Source organism: Heteronotia binoei, chromosome 8 (genome assembly GCF_032191835.1).
Source record: "Heteronotia binoei isolate CCM8104 ecotype False Entrance Well chromosome 8, APGP_CSIRO_Hbin_v1, whole genome shotgun sequence".
NCBI lineage: Eukaryota > Metazoa > Chordata > Lepidosauria > Squamata > Gekkonidae > Heteronotia > Heteronotia binoei.
Window position 1 is genome coordinate 94,491,971 of NC_083230.1, and position 14,216 is coordinate 94,506,186.

At 45.4% G+C, this 14,216-nt stretch overlaps 1 protein-coding gene across 2 annotated transcripts in view; it reads left to right on the forward strand.

The window, feature by feature from the left end:
* The window catches only part of HIPK2 (homeodomain interacting protein kinase 2), a 241,329-nt gene that overhangs the window by 84,257 nt on the left and 142,856 nt on the right, over positions 1–14,216 (forward strand). For both annotated transcript variants that reach the window (XM_060245646.1, XM_060245647.1), the window contains exon 2: positions 4,462–5,554. In XM_060245646.1, coding sequence (XP_060101629.1) covers positions 4,462–5,554 — 1,093 coding nt within the window. The remainder of the gene's footprint in view (positions 1–4,461; positions 5,555–14,216) is intronic.

Below are 14,216 nucleotides of genomic sequence, written 5' to 3' on the forward strand. Positions count from 1 at the left end.
AGGGAACAGGTATTTACTGGAAACAGGTATTTATTGGAAACAAACATAGACAATAAGAATTGCTTTGTATATATTTTTATGGTGTGTTTTGTATACAGTTGTTGTTTCCAGCTGCTCTCCAGGCTCTCTAACCAAGGAGTCATGCTTACCTAGACAGCTCAATGAAATCTCAATCTGCAGCAAATTAAATGAAAATTAAATGCTGGGGAGAAACAAAAGGAGGAGGAGAATGTTTCTCATGTTAATGATACTGTCCAGCCTATTAACCAAGGTTGTTGAGGCAGCATACATATGTAGATGTGTGCCCTCAAGTCACAATTGATTTATGGTGACCCCAGCAGGTGGTTTGCCATGGCCTTCCTCTTCAGAGCCTTCCTTGGTGGTTTCCCATTCAAGTATTGAACCTGCTTAGCTTCTGAGATCAGATGAGATCAGGTTGTACCATGGTGCATCCCGCACTCTTGAAGCAGCATACAATATACTTCAAAACAGTGCAGTGTAAACATTAAATAAAATGGAAAAAAAACCCCAACCACTACCAATTTAAAAACCAGCAAATTCAGGGGTCAATCACAGGTGTTTCAAGTGCCTGAGAGAACAGCAGTATCCTTACCTGGTAGTTAAAGGTCATCAGTGTAGGTATCCAGGTGAAGGGGAACAGAATGCCCAGGGTGCCACTACCATTCCTGGTAGCCATGCACCCAATTTCATAAGGTAACAGCACTCAAGGCTGGACGTCCTGGTCAGGTTTCAGCACCATGCAAATGCATCTTCTTTTGTACCAAGTTCTTTTGTACTACAATAACCTAGATGTGTAAAACAAAATGAATATAGAGTGATAGAATGATCAGAAGGGGCCAAGGAGCCATAGAGCAACCTTGCTGTGAGGGAAGACAATCCGTCAATCAGTTGCCAGTGCAGACTGATTTCTAGGAACCAGCACACACATACCTGATCAAGGCATATGACATCAGGGTATACTGCCAGCGTGACATAGTGGATGTGGGAGGATGTATTCCTAACTTTATTTATGGTGACTGGTCAAGCCTTGAGAATTAGTAAAATCTGATCCAATTATAAATCTACCTGATCACAGTGGCCATTTTTTGGAGACTCTGCTTAAGATACCTCCAGTTTCTGAGCTTAGACAGGTGGCAACCCAAGAATGGGCCTTCTCTGTCATGGCACAAAAATTATGGAGTTCCCTGTGGAAGGAGATTTGGTTGTCCCCCATTATTCCACTAGCAGTGAAGACTTTTCCATTTTGTTTGGTGTTCCCTTAATAGGGTGTCCAGCCTCCATGTGGCACCTGGAGATCTCCTGCTATTACAGTTGATGTCAAGATGACCAAGAGCAGTTCTCCTGAATAAAATGACTGCTTTAGAGGGTGGACTCTTTGGCATTGTACTCTTGGGGAGGTCACTCACCTCTCCAAACACTGCCCCTCCAGACTCTAACCATTCCCCCCCCCCCAAAAAAAAATCTCCAGGTATTTCCAAACCTAGAGCTGGCAACACTATCCCTCACTGACCCACATTGACCCTCCTTCCCTTACATGTGTACATTGTTGAATTGTTTTGTATATGTGCATTTTAAATTCTGTGTATTGTTTTGACTGTTCACTACCTTGGTGACCCTGAGCTGAGTGGAAAAGTGGCATAAAATGTATTAAATAAATAAAAAACAAGTAAAAGTTACAGGGGTGAAAAACAAACCCTGGATTGAATCCAAAGTTGTCCTTCTTTGCATGGAAGGGAGTCTTTTGCTCACAAAAAGATTCCTTGTGTGAGTGGAAAGACATTTTTAGATCCATCCCATTCACTTGAGCACAGTTCTAGAGGGGCACAGGTGTACGTGGTTGTGGAATGGCCTGGTAAAAGTGGGGAAAGAGGACACCTTTTTGAGTGCCCAATTCAGCTTTAGCTATTTGAAACAGCAAATACCAGGGCACAGATGTCCTAAATAGATTCAGTACAGGGAGTGGCAGAGACTTAAATGGCAAACAGAAGTACTGTTTGATTTTGTACTCTGTGACAACATAACCTTTGAATAATTTGCCATGGCAAATTCCAGTTTCCTTTAGTTTGTGAAAGACTGCAGGTGGGCAATGCATGACTACTGGATGCATGTGCGACCCGTTGGCATTTGGTAGAATCCCAGCCATCATTCTTTACATAAAGGGCATGTTCTCGTCTCAAGCAGTGGTTTATTTTTAAAGGATGTAGCAGAACACCATGGGGTCTGACTCAGGAGCCCTTTTCTTTCAATCCAGATGCAGAGAGAGAAGTTGTGATTACACCAGCCTGTTCTGAACATTATGCCACTAGCACTTCTGTTTTGTCAGGATTAAGTTTAAATGTTTTAGCCCTCTTCTGCCTCAAAACTGACTCTAGGCACCTGTTTACAGTTTCCACAGCTTCTCTGAGATTTGCTGGAAATGCAAGATGGAGCTGACAACTTAAACCAAATCTCCAGATGACCTCTCTCATTGGGCTCACTTAGAGGTTAAAAAGCACAGCGGGCTCACATAGTTATTAAAAAGCATGTTCAATAATATGGAACCTTGTGCCCTGACTTGGATAGCCCAGGCAAGCCCAATTTTGTCAGATCTCAGAAGCTAAGCAGGGTTGACTCTAGAAAGTATTTCTATGGGAGACCTCCTTGAAATACCAGTAGTTGGGGGAACTGGTGCAAGCTTTTTTCAGTCACCTCCCTGAATATCTTCCAGGGCCCCAGTAGGGATCAGTCATTAGAGGTCACCATGACTTCCAGGTGTGGACACACACACACACACACACACAAATAAAAAATACCAAAAAGAGAAAAAGTGATGGAATCTTGTGGGCCTCAGAAGCCAAGGGGCTAAGTAGCAGCCCCTAGTATCTCACTCTGAAATCTACCTTTGAGGTAGGATCAAAACCACCGCAAAACTGTGCCTTCCAGTCCCATCCTCAAAAGGTGGTCCAGAAGGATACCATGATTGATAGTATTGAAAGTTTCTGAAATGTCCAGGAGAATCAACAGGGTTGTACCCCCCACTGGAGATCATTCACCAGTGAAACCAAGGCAACTGCAGTCCCATGACCATGCCTGAAACCAGACTGGAATGAATCCAAACAGAACACTTCATTCAGAAATCCCTAAAGTTCTCAAGCTACCCACTTGTTCAATCATCCTCTCAGAAATAGTAAATTTGAGTTTGGGCAGTGGTTAGTCAATTCTGCTTGGTTCAGAGTAGGTTTCTTTGGAAGCAGACATACCACTACCTACTTCAAGGCAGGGGCAACTGCCCCTTCTTTCAGGGAGGCATTTACTTTCCCCTGGACCCAGTCTGCCAGCACCTTCCCCCCACAGGTTTACACAGTCAAGAGGGACAAGGGTTGTTCAATCAGGTAGCAGGTCACAAACTTCCAAGAGGCCAGTCCACATCCTCATACTGAATATGATACAATAGAGCATTTGTATGATATTTGTGAAAACTATGACTATTTTAGATAGTCTGCTGAAGTTCATGTATGGATACTTCCAGTCCAATGCAGTAACACTCTTGTACCCTGTATGTAGCACCCCTTGCCTTTGTAAAGTTTTGGGAATGTCAGCTTGCTTAGTATGTATAGAGAAATCCTTGATATCACAATCGTTCTCTCTCTCTCTCTCTCTCTCTCTCTGTCTCTCTCTCTCTCTCTCTCTCTCTCTCTGTGTGTGTGTGTGTGTGTGTGTGTATACACTCCAGCAAGGGGCTTTCAAGGCAAGTGAGATGCAGAGGTAGTTTGCTTGTGCCTTCCTCTGCGGAGTCTTTCTTGGTGGTCTCCCTTCCAAGTCATGACTCTGCTTAGCTCCTGAGATCTGAGAATATCAGGCTATACAATGCCGCTTTCCCGCCTTCTCTTCTTCCTCTAAGCAGATGTAAATTCTGCAGTGCTCAAGCCAAGAGGGGTACATGTCTGGCCAAAGTTTTCAGTTATGTTTCTCATTATGCTTATATTCCTAGTTGTGCTTGCTCAAAAAGAGAAAAGTGGGAACTTGATATAAGTTGACTTGATTGATCAATTAACTTTACTGAGCAGGGAATGCTGATTTTCATGGCCTTTAGATAATGCTCATGGAGGGAGACCATATCATTTGTGCTGCCCCCCCCCCAGTAATGACCCAAAAGGTGTGCATCAGAGCCTTCTTAGTTGTGGCTCCCCACTTTCTGGAATGCTTAGGATGACATCTTCATTCAGATTTTCCATTGTCCATTCAGAATGTGTGTGCTTCCTCAGGTGCTTGTGTGCTTTGATTAAACATTGTAGGTGATGGGATTGTATTACTTTGCCTTTAAATAACTGCTTTTAATTGTGAGTTTTAACTGTGTTCTTTGAGTTTTTTGATGTTTGTATGTTTATGTTCCTCATCCAGAGCACCTTGACAACAAATTTATACTAATTTATACACAATTTTTTTTGTGTTTTGTTGCAGGTATGGCCTCACATGTGCAAGTTTTCTCCCCTCACACCCTTCAATCAAGTGCCTTCTGTAGCGTGAAGAAACTGAAAGTGGAACCAAGTTCTAACTGGGATATGACCGGGTACGGCACACATAGCAAAGTCTACAGCCAGAGCAAGAACGTGCAATCCTCTCAAGCAGCTGCTGCCATCAACGCCTCTCTCCAGATCCCCAACCCCAGCATCCCGTACGAGCAGACCATCATCTTCCCAGCCAGCACGGGGCACATCGTGGTGACATCCGCCAACAGCACCTCTGGTGTGGTTGCAGTGTCTGGGCAAGCACTGGGTGGACCACACAACCTGATGCGTCGAAGCACTGTGAGCCTTTTGGACACCTACCAAAAATGTGGACTTAAGCGCAAAAGTGAGGAAATTGAGAACACGAGCAGCGTTCAGATTATCGAAGAGCATCCACCAATGATTCAGAACAATGCCAGCGGGGCCACGGTAGCCACCACCACAACATCCACAGCCACATCGAAAAACAGTGGCTCCAACAGTGAAGGGGATTACCAACTGGTACAACATGAAGTGCTGTGTTCCATGACCAATACGTATGAAGTATTAGAATTTCTTGGCCGTGGAACTTTTGGGCAAGTGGTCAAATGCTGGAAACGTGGCACCAATGAAATCGTGGCCATCAAGATCCTTAAAAACCATCCTTCTTATGCACGGCAAGGTCAAATTGAAGTTAGCATTCTGGCCCGGCTAAGCACTGAAAGTGCAGATGATTACAACTTTGTCCGAGCCTACGAATGTTTCCAGCACAAGAACCACACCTGCCTGGTCTTTGAGATGTTGGAACAGAACCTCTATGATTTTCTAAAACAGAACAAGTTCAGCCCTTTGCCACTTAAGTACATCCGGCCAATCTTACAGCAGGTAGCCACAGCCCTAATGAAATTGAAAAGCCTGGGTTTGATTCATGCAGACCTCAAACCAGAAAACATCATGTTGGTGGATCCATCTCGGCAGCCATACAGGGTCAAGGTCATTGACTTTGGTTCTGCTAGCCACGTCTCTAAGGCTGTGTGCTCAACTTATCTTCAGTCCCGATATTACAGGTAAGAGACTGCGGCTCAAAATAAATGTTCTTCTTCCAGAAATCTGTCTACTGTCATTTGCCCCTGTATAAATCAATGGTGCAGCCTCATTTGGAATACTGTGTACAATTCTGCTCACTGCACCTCAAAAAAGATATTATAGCATTGAAAAAAGTGCAGAAAAGGGCACTAGCATGATTAAAGGGTTGGAACACTTTCCCTATGAAGAAAGGTTAAAACACTTGGGGCTCTTTAGCTTTGAGAAACGTTGACTGAGGGGTGACATGGTAGAGGTTTACAAGATTATGCATGGGATAGAGAATTTGTTAGTCTTCAAGGGGCTGCCTGTTGTTTTGCTGCAGCAGACTAACACAGTTACGCTTCTGGAAGTAATCAATGATGCAATTCTTAATACTGATGAATTTGATCAAAATGTACCGTGAGGGTTCCCACTGTATCTCCTATGTTAAAATGCAACAGATGTTGTGCCTATAAATATGCAGGTAACAGCAGCACTGCTGAATAGTTCATCTGTGGGATACGCATATAGGGCTTTCCCTACGATTTGTCACTGGCTTTGCCTTTCACTCATTAAATGCAGATTTCAGACACTAGAGGGGGGACCTAATCATAGCTGGAGAAGCATTAATTTCCAGAAAGTGGGGTTTTGACAATGTAGCATTGCAGCAGTTGATTTCTATCTGGGTGTTCTTTGGTCTCGAATGAGAAGGTGGCTGTCAGGGCTCAGAATCGGAGGGACACCCTCACTTATTTCCTCAAAAAAGTTTATTAAAGGAGAAATTCCAGCCAGCAACAGTCCTGTCCTTCCAGGCAGAAAGGTTTGTGCGATAAATATATGAAAAGCTTTTAGGGTTGCAATGAGCCTGCTAGGTGGCGGTGGGAGGAAAGGGAATGAATTCGAGATTATATTGTTGAGTTGCCTGTACTAGATCCTCACATGGACCTAGTACAGACAGCCAGTGAGGTGTAATGGTTAAGAGTGGTGGACTCTAATCTGGACAACCAGGTTTTGATTCCCCCACTCCTCCACATAAAAGCTAGCTGGGTGACCTTGGGTCAGTCACAGTTTTCTCAGAGCTCTTTCAGCCCCACCTACCTCACAGGGTGTCTTTTGTAGGGAGAGGAAGGGAAAGGATAAGTCTATCTATGAGGATAAGTCTGTCAGTGACGATAAGTCTATCAATGGCTACTAGCCATGATGACTGAGGGGAACCTCCACATTCAGAGGCACTAAGCCTCTGAATCCCAGAGTCAGGAGGCAACATCAGGGAAGGCCTTGGCCTCTATACCCTGTTGTTCACCATACAGAGGAACTGGTTGGCTGCTGGGTGAGGCAGAATGCTAGACTAGATGGTCTGATCCAGCAGAGCTCTTCTTTTGTTTTTTAAGGCAATTGTAAGCTGCTTTGAGACCCCTTACGGTAGAGAAAAGTAGGTATAAAACTCAACACTTCTCAGGGGCAGCCCTAGAGTGCATGGCGCTCTAGGAAAGGCCCTGCCTGCTGCCCCCCACCACACTGCCCCCCACCCTCCTCTGTGGTCCGCACCCTTCCACCCCCCTGTGGGCCATGGGCAAAGCTGGAGGAGGGTAGGGAGGGCACCCAGTCGACATGCAGACTCTGCGGGGCTTTCCTTTGGTGGAAAGGAGGCAGGGCAATGCCGGCTGGTATGTGGCCTCTCTGCGGTGCTCAGAGAGTACTGCAGAAGCTGTGTGCTGGCTGGGTGCCCTCCCAACCCTCCTCCAGCTTTGCCCACGGAGGGGGTGGGGGGGAAGGGTGCACGTGGCGGTGCGGTGCAAGTGCTGCGAAGGAGGGCAGCAGGCAATGTGGGGGGTCATTTGCTATGGCGCAGGGCCAAGGAGGAGAGCCCAATTTGGTTCCCCCCCCCTCCCGGAGCCCTAGGCAAATGCCTAATTTGCCTAGTGGCAGAGCCGTCTCTGACACTTCTACAGGTGTCTGTAGGGAATTAGGCTTTGATGAGGTGGTAAAATGAAATTATTTGGTTTTTCAGAGTTTTGTTATTGTTCCCAAGTTGAGAAAGGCCCTGATGGCTGTTGGGTCAAGTTCCGAATTGCTGTTCAGAACCTTGTTCAAAGCTCACCAGCATTCATATTATCATATCCAGTATCTGCTCTTGAGAAACAAAGCAGGGAGGTGAAGTTACTGGAGTGGGTGGGGAGAACAGGGAAGCCGATGAAGTCATGAGGAACACTCATTTCCCCGTCTCTTAGACTTTTAGAAAAACAGTAGTGGGGGTGAAAGAGGTGTGCGCTGGGAGGAGCAAAGGAAAACACAGGTCCTCATTTGTATGCTACAGGCAACGTGCAACATCAGAAAGATTTGAAAAAGAAAATGATGTTTTCCATTGCTTTTGTTGCCAGGTCATTAGGAAGACAAATGGGCTGGCATTAAGGAAACATAAATAGGAAATGAATGTTATTAAGAAACATCCTAATAATAAATCCCAATAGACTGGGGAACTCTCTTTTCAAAAATCACGACAAATGTGATGTTGCTTGAGATGGTTACATTCCTGCTTTTGACAAAGCGTTGGAGAAGACAGCCAGGAGTGATTCTGTGAAGACAGATTCACCTCCCCACCCTCCAAGAGAAGGGATGGGTATAAATATCTCATGGACCTTACTCGAGGGTGAGGAAGGGCTATTGAATGTGAGCTGGCACAGCCTTTTCCATCACCTGGAATTAGTAGCCGCCAATAGGAAGGCCAGATGGCACGCAGTGAGCTTTAGAATTCACTTTAAGTATTTTAATTAAGAAACACTCGGCAGTGGCATGATTGCCTGATGCCTCGTTGCTAGCACATTCTGGCCTTAAAGATGGTGCAATTGGAGCAGGGAGGACCAGGGAGGGTGATCATCTGATCGTCTAGAAAGTAACAACATCTTGCATCATCTGCTCTCAATGCTGGTTGTCAGTGCAAGGGGGGAAAGACAGCACTGCAAATGTTCCTGTGCTATGTGATCTATGAATGTGAATTTTGATGCCTGCTTTAGTTACTGTACCTTAATCTATATGGAACTGAACCAGGATTTGGGAGATGTGGCTTTTTTGAATGTGTCTGCTCACATGGGCTTGTAAAGGTATTCTGTAAATATCCACTTACCTAGGCAGAGGATGAGCATGGTATAGAACAGGGGTGGCCAAACTTACTTAACAGAAGAGCCACATAGAATAAATGTGAGATGTTTGAGAGCCACAAGTCATGAACCTCAGAGTTTGAGAGCCGGAGGAAGGGAGGAAGGAAAACTGATGTGGGGGGGGGGGGAGAAAGAAAGCAACTTTAACTTTAAATGCATTCTCCAAGCTGCCAGCTAGCTTGGCCTGGAGAAGCAATTGAAAGAGACAAATGCCTTCTGCAAGCCAGCCAGCAGGGCTGTGGGGGCTTCAAGAGTCACACAATATATGTGAAAGAGCCACATGTGGCTCCCAAGCCACAGTTTGGCCACCACTGGTATAGAAATTAGAGCAGGGGTCCCCAACATGGTGCCTGTGGGTGCCATGGCACCTGCCAACACCTTTCCTGATGCTCACCAAGTGTTTTTAGGAAGTAGGTGGAGCTTTTGCCCAGCAGAGCTTCTGATGAATCATTTGAGATCTGATTGGCTGTGCACATTTTTTAAAAATTGCTTTGTATTGGACTAGGATCTGGGAGACCCAGGTTCGAATCTCCATTATGTCATGGAAGCTTATTGAATGATCTTAGGTCAGTCACTGTCGCTCAGCCCAACCTACCTCATAGGGCTGCTGTAAGGATAAATCAGAGGAGTGGAACATGCTTTTGAAAGCCTGCTGGGGGGAAAAGCAAGACTGTTTATAAATAGATAATGATGAATAACAAATATTCTCCTCCATGTGAGCAGATAACAAAGATGCAAGACATAAAACTACAACTATTTATTGTTGGTATATTGCTGTACACTGTTAAATGTTTTCCAAGTTTTGGAAAACTGGCAGAAAGTTTCCTGTGTGTTGCAGGATTGTCTGTACTTGCATATTGTGCTTTCTCCAATTCTGGCCTTAGTGTTAATAATCTGTATACAAGACTGGCACCAGAACTAGCCTTCCCAACCCTCCCGCTCTGGCGGGGGATGCCAGGTTTTCCACCCTCTTCCCCCGCTCCCCCAAAAAACAGAAGTGGGGGGAGGGGGGAAACGGCGGGCACCCCATCCCAGAGCGGGCGACGCTGCTGCTCCGCTGCCGCCCCCTCCCTCCCCGCAGCTGCTCCTCCAAGATGGGCCCAGGCTGAGCCCATCTCGGAGGAGCAGCCAAAGCAGAGAAGGGGAGGGTGGAGGCGGGCCAGGAGCATGGCGAGCCGCGAATCCGGGCCCCTCTAGGACCCGGACTCGCGGCTCGCCACGCTCCTGGCCCGCCTCCACCCCCCCCATTCCAACCCAGAGGCTGAGCGGAGCACGCGACGCTGCCGCGACGCCCCCCCCCCCCCCCCCCCCGCAGCTGCTCCTCCGAGATGGGCCCAGCCTGAGCCCATCTCGGAGGAGCAGCCACGGCAGCGCAGCGATGCTCCCCGGCGCCGTTTCCCCCCCTCCTCCTAGCTCCACCCCAGTGTCTCCTGGCTCCACCCCCAAAGTCTCCTGGCTCCACCCCCAAAGTCCCCAGATATTTTAAAAATGGGACTTGGCAACCCTAACCAGAACACATTCATGTGTTAATTTTTCTGAATAAAACCAATAGCAGAGCGTATAATATGTAAGATTACTCATGCAGGCTAGATTAATTGCGAGCTTGTGAATGTTTAAATTGTAGCATTTTTGATGATTTAAATGGTTGCTTTGTTAAATGAAATGTACATCCCTGACAAGTAGGACAAATCCTTTTGGTGGACTAGTAATATCTGTGGATGTGAAACAAGACTTTGTGCAAAAGCAGTCAATGCAGTTCAGTGGTAGAGTATGCACAAGGGTGGCCAAACAGTGGCTTGGGAGCCACATGTGGCTGTTCACACATATTGTGTGGCTCTCAAAGCCCCCACCACCCAATCTGCTGACTTGGAGAAGGTGTCTCTTTAAATCTCATCTCCAAGCCAAGCCAGCCAGCAGTTTGGAGAATATATTTAAAGTTGCTTTCTTTCCACATCTTCCTCTCTCTTCTCTCCCCATCTGTTTTCCTCCCTCCCTTTCTGTCTTGCAGCTCTCAAACATCTGACATTTATTCTGTGTGGCTCTTTTATTAAGCAAGTTTGGCCACTCCTGAGTATGCATTTATGGAAGTCCCTGGCTTAGTCCTTGGTGTCTCTGGTTGAGGGATCTTGAGTAGCAGCAATGGAAGAACATCAGTGCTGAGCTTCAAGTAATCCTCAAGTGAGATGTAGGAACATGACATACTTTCCCAAGGGTGAAACTCAATGGATAAGCTGTTGCCAGGCAATCCCTACCTTATCTGGAAACCTTTATTTTTTTTCCCAAGAACGGAGTACCAATAACTATTCTAATAATTGTTTACCTCCAGTGATTCATTTCATGGGACATCAGCATATAGAGCTGAAGGTACCTGGCTGTAGCCTTTGTTGCAGCAACCATTCAATATTCTCTTCAATACTGTGCTGGGTGGGTGACCTGGCGTAGATGAGACAAGTCATTTTGTACATAATGTGCACTGAACTACTGATTCTATAAAGATGTTGTCCTCAACAGGTCCTAGTTCATAACAGCTATTTACACAACAGGTGCTGGATTAGAAACACAGTGTAGCCGGGTACCACTTTGCTTCCCTAAGCAGTTTCATTCAAAACAAGTCAGTCCGCTTCCCTGGCTTTGTTGCTGAACTTTTAAATATGAGCTCAAGGTCAGGCGAAGTTCTTCCATGAAAAGTATTTCCATAATCCCTTTTACCAGCATCTTATTGCAACCAGGTGGGTGCACTAGTATTGCAGATGTGGCCTTGGTTAAGGCGTAAGCATGTCTCTTTTCTGACTGCTAATGATACAGATGGCCCTTGATTTTGTCCTTTTGCATGTCTTAAAACCAAATGTTTTGACAACAGTATATAGATATTCTCAGTCAAATCTTTTGAAAACAGCTTAGTAGACATTATAATAATAGTCTGCTGTGAGTTTACTGAAAAATTAAAGACTGCATTCAGGATTGACTAATGGTACAGTGGGCCCTCAACAAATATCCCATTTGCAGCCCCTCACACCTCCCAGACAGCATATATAAAAACACCCTGTATGACTTGACTGGTTCCTTGACCCCCTCAGGGATTGGGAGGTCCCTCTAATTCACTGGTGGCCAAACTTGCTTAAAGTAAGAGCTGCATAGAATAAATATCAGATGTTTAAGATGTTTGAGAGCCATGAGACAGGAAGGAAGGAAGGAAGGAAGGAAGGAAGGAAGGAAGGAAACTTTAATTTTAAATACATTTTCCAAGCCGCTGGCTTGGCTTGGAAAAGTGATTTAAAGAGACAAATGCCTTCTCCAAGCCAGCTGACAGGGCGGTGGGGGCTTTGAGAGCTACACAATATGTGTGAAAGAGCCACATGTGGCTCCTGAGCCACGGTTTGGCCAACCCTGCTCTAATTTTTCCCCAAGACTCCTGCATATAATTACATCATGGATCTAAGTAGGAACAGGTCACAGGAACACATGAAGCCACCTTCCACTGACTCACACCATTGGAATAGCTCAGGTAGAGGTCTTCATTATTACCTAATACCTGATTCTGGAGATGCCAGGAATTGAACCTGAGACCTGCGTGCAAGGCAGATGCTCTGCCATTGGACCACAACAGCCCCTCGCTTGAAGGCTGTCAACATTCCATCAGGCATAGACTGTAAGAAGTGGGTGTTTGTCCACAGAAACAGACAATCCCAAAATTTGATTTATTTTAGCCCATCCTTTAGCCGTATTATATGTGTTCTTTCTCTTTTCCGTGTGCTTTGCTGCTCAGGTGATTTGCATTTTAAAAGATTGTTTGTTTTTTAGAGTTTGTAATTTCCACCTGCTTTTCTTTCCCACTCAAAGTCATGATCACTCTGCCAGTAGCATACAACCACCTGACATGGAAATTTTTTAGAATTTCTGATGTGACTTGGATTATGACTTCAGGTAAAGGAATAAGCAGCAGGAGAATATGAGCTCCTAGACAACAGAACCTTCTTAAAAAAAAAAAAAGAAGAAAAAGAAAAGGCTAAATGGCTAAAAAACAAATGAAAAGAAATAAAGCAGAGGTGGCCAATGGTAGCTCTCCAGATGTTTTTTGCCTACAACTCCCATCAGCCCCAGCCAGCATGGCCAATGGCTGGGGCTGATGGGAGTTGTAGGCAAAAAAACATCTGGAGAGCTACTGTTGGCCACCCCTGGAATAAAGCAAAAAGGCTAAACACAAATTTTGCTTTCTAAAAAAAACTGTCTCAAACCCCCAGCAGTTCTCTGTATGAGTTGCACTGAAGCACATGCATACATATTTAAGCTTCAGAGCACATTGTAAATGGAACCTTTTTCAGACGTTCACCCATATGTTCACTGAGCTGGTGTAGAAAGAAGAGGGATTACTTCTGCTGCAAACTCACTGATACCTGTGTACTCAACAAATTCAGCTGTGAGTCGTGATGCATACATGGTTAGATTCCTGTTCACAGCATACATGGTTAGATTCCTGTTCACAACTGGAATCAGTATTCCCCAGGGGTGGAATTCAAGCAGGAGCTCCATTGCATATTAGTCTTGTAAGCTCTTGGTGGATTGGCTACATCAGGGGTGTGTGGCCTAATATGCAAAGGAACTACTGCCAGAATTCCATCCCTGGTATTCCCCATCTCTTGGAGGAGTTTACATGAGCTTGTAGGGACTTGTGGACATTTGAGTAAATGAATCAGGACCCAGAGGAAGGTTTCCCATTCTCTTGCAAGTGCATCCACTGACACCTCCCTCCCCAGGCAACTATCTGGAGACAGCTAATCATTATATGAACTTGGTGTCTGGCTTTTGTTACTCATTTCCCACTTCAGTGTATCATCAGTTTCCCATGCGATTCTTAACCAGGACAGACTGTCCCTTTAACTTACTGGGAATGTGAGCTATGGGTATCTTGCCAGCTGTTGGCCAGCAGCTAACACATCCCCTGAAAGGTCCAGGAAAAGATTGCAAAAATATCTGCTCTAGGCTTTTAAAAGCATGCCTTTCATAGCCACCCCTCTCCCCGGTGCAGCTTTGCTTCATTTCTGGTACTCTTTCTAGTCCATGTTCTGTTTTTAGGACAGAACAAAAACTTGTAACAGGATGGGGAGGGAGAAAGTAGCTCAGGATATTTCTCACTACTCAGAAATCGTTCTTGTTAAAGAAAAGGTTGGTGATTCCTGGTCTAGAACTAGTGCCATCTCAGCTGACATCTCTGCTGGCTGGGTCTGAAAGGATTGGCCCCTGTAGACTAAAGTTACTGCAGGGATCACATGGTTCAGCTTGCTCCTGGGCCATTTTAACATCCAAATGTGCCCTTGTTCTAAATAAATACTTGATTGTTTTCTGGCGCAGTGTGTCAGGTGTAAAACTGAAGGGAGGCCAGCCAGCCTGAAGCATTTTTGCTTCTGAAGAAAGAACTTAAAATGGCAACCTTCCTTTTTGTCAGTGTTTTTAAGTGACACACGCACAGTAATGAAGGCTGGAAGGAAGAAAAAAGGCATCTGCTCCA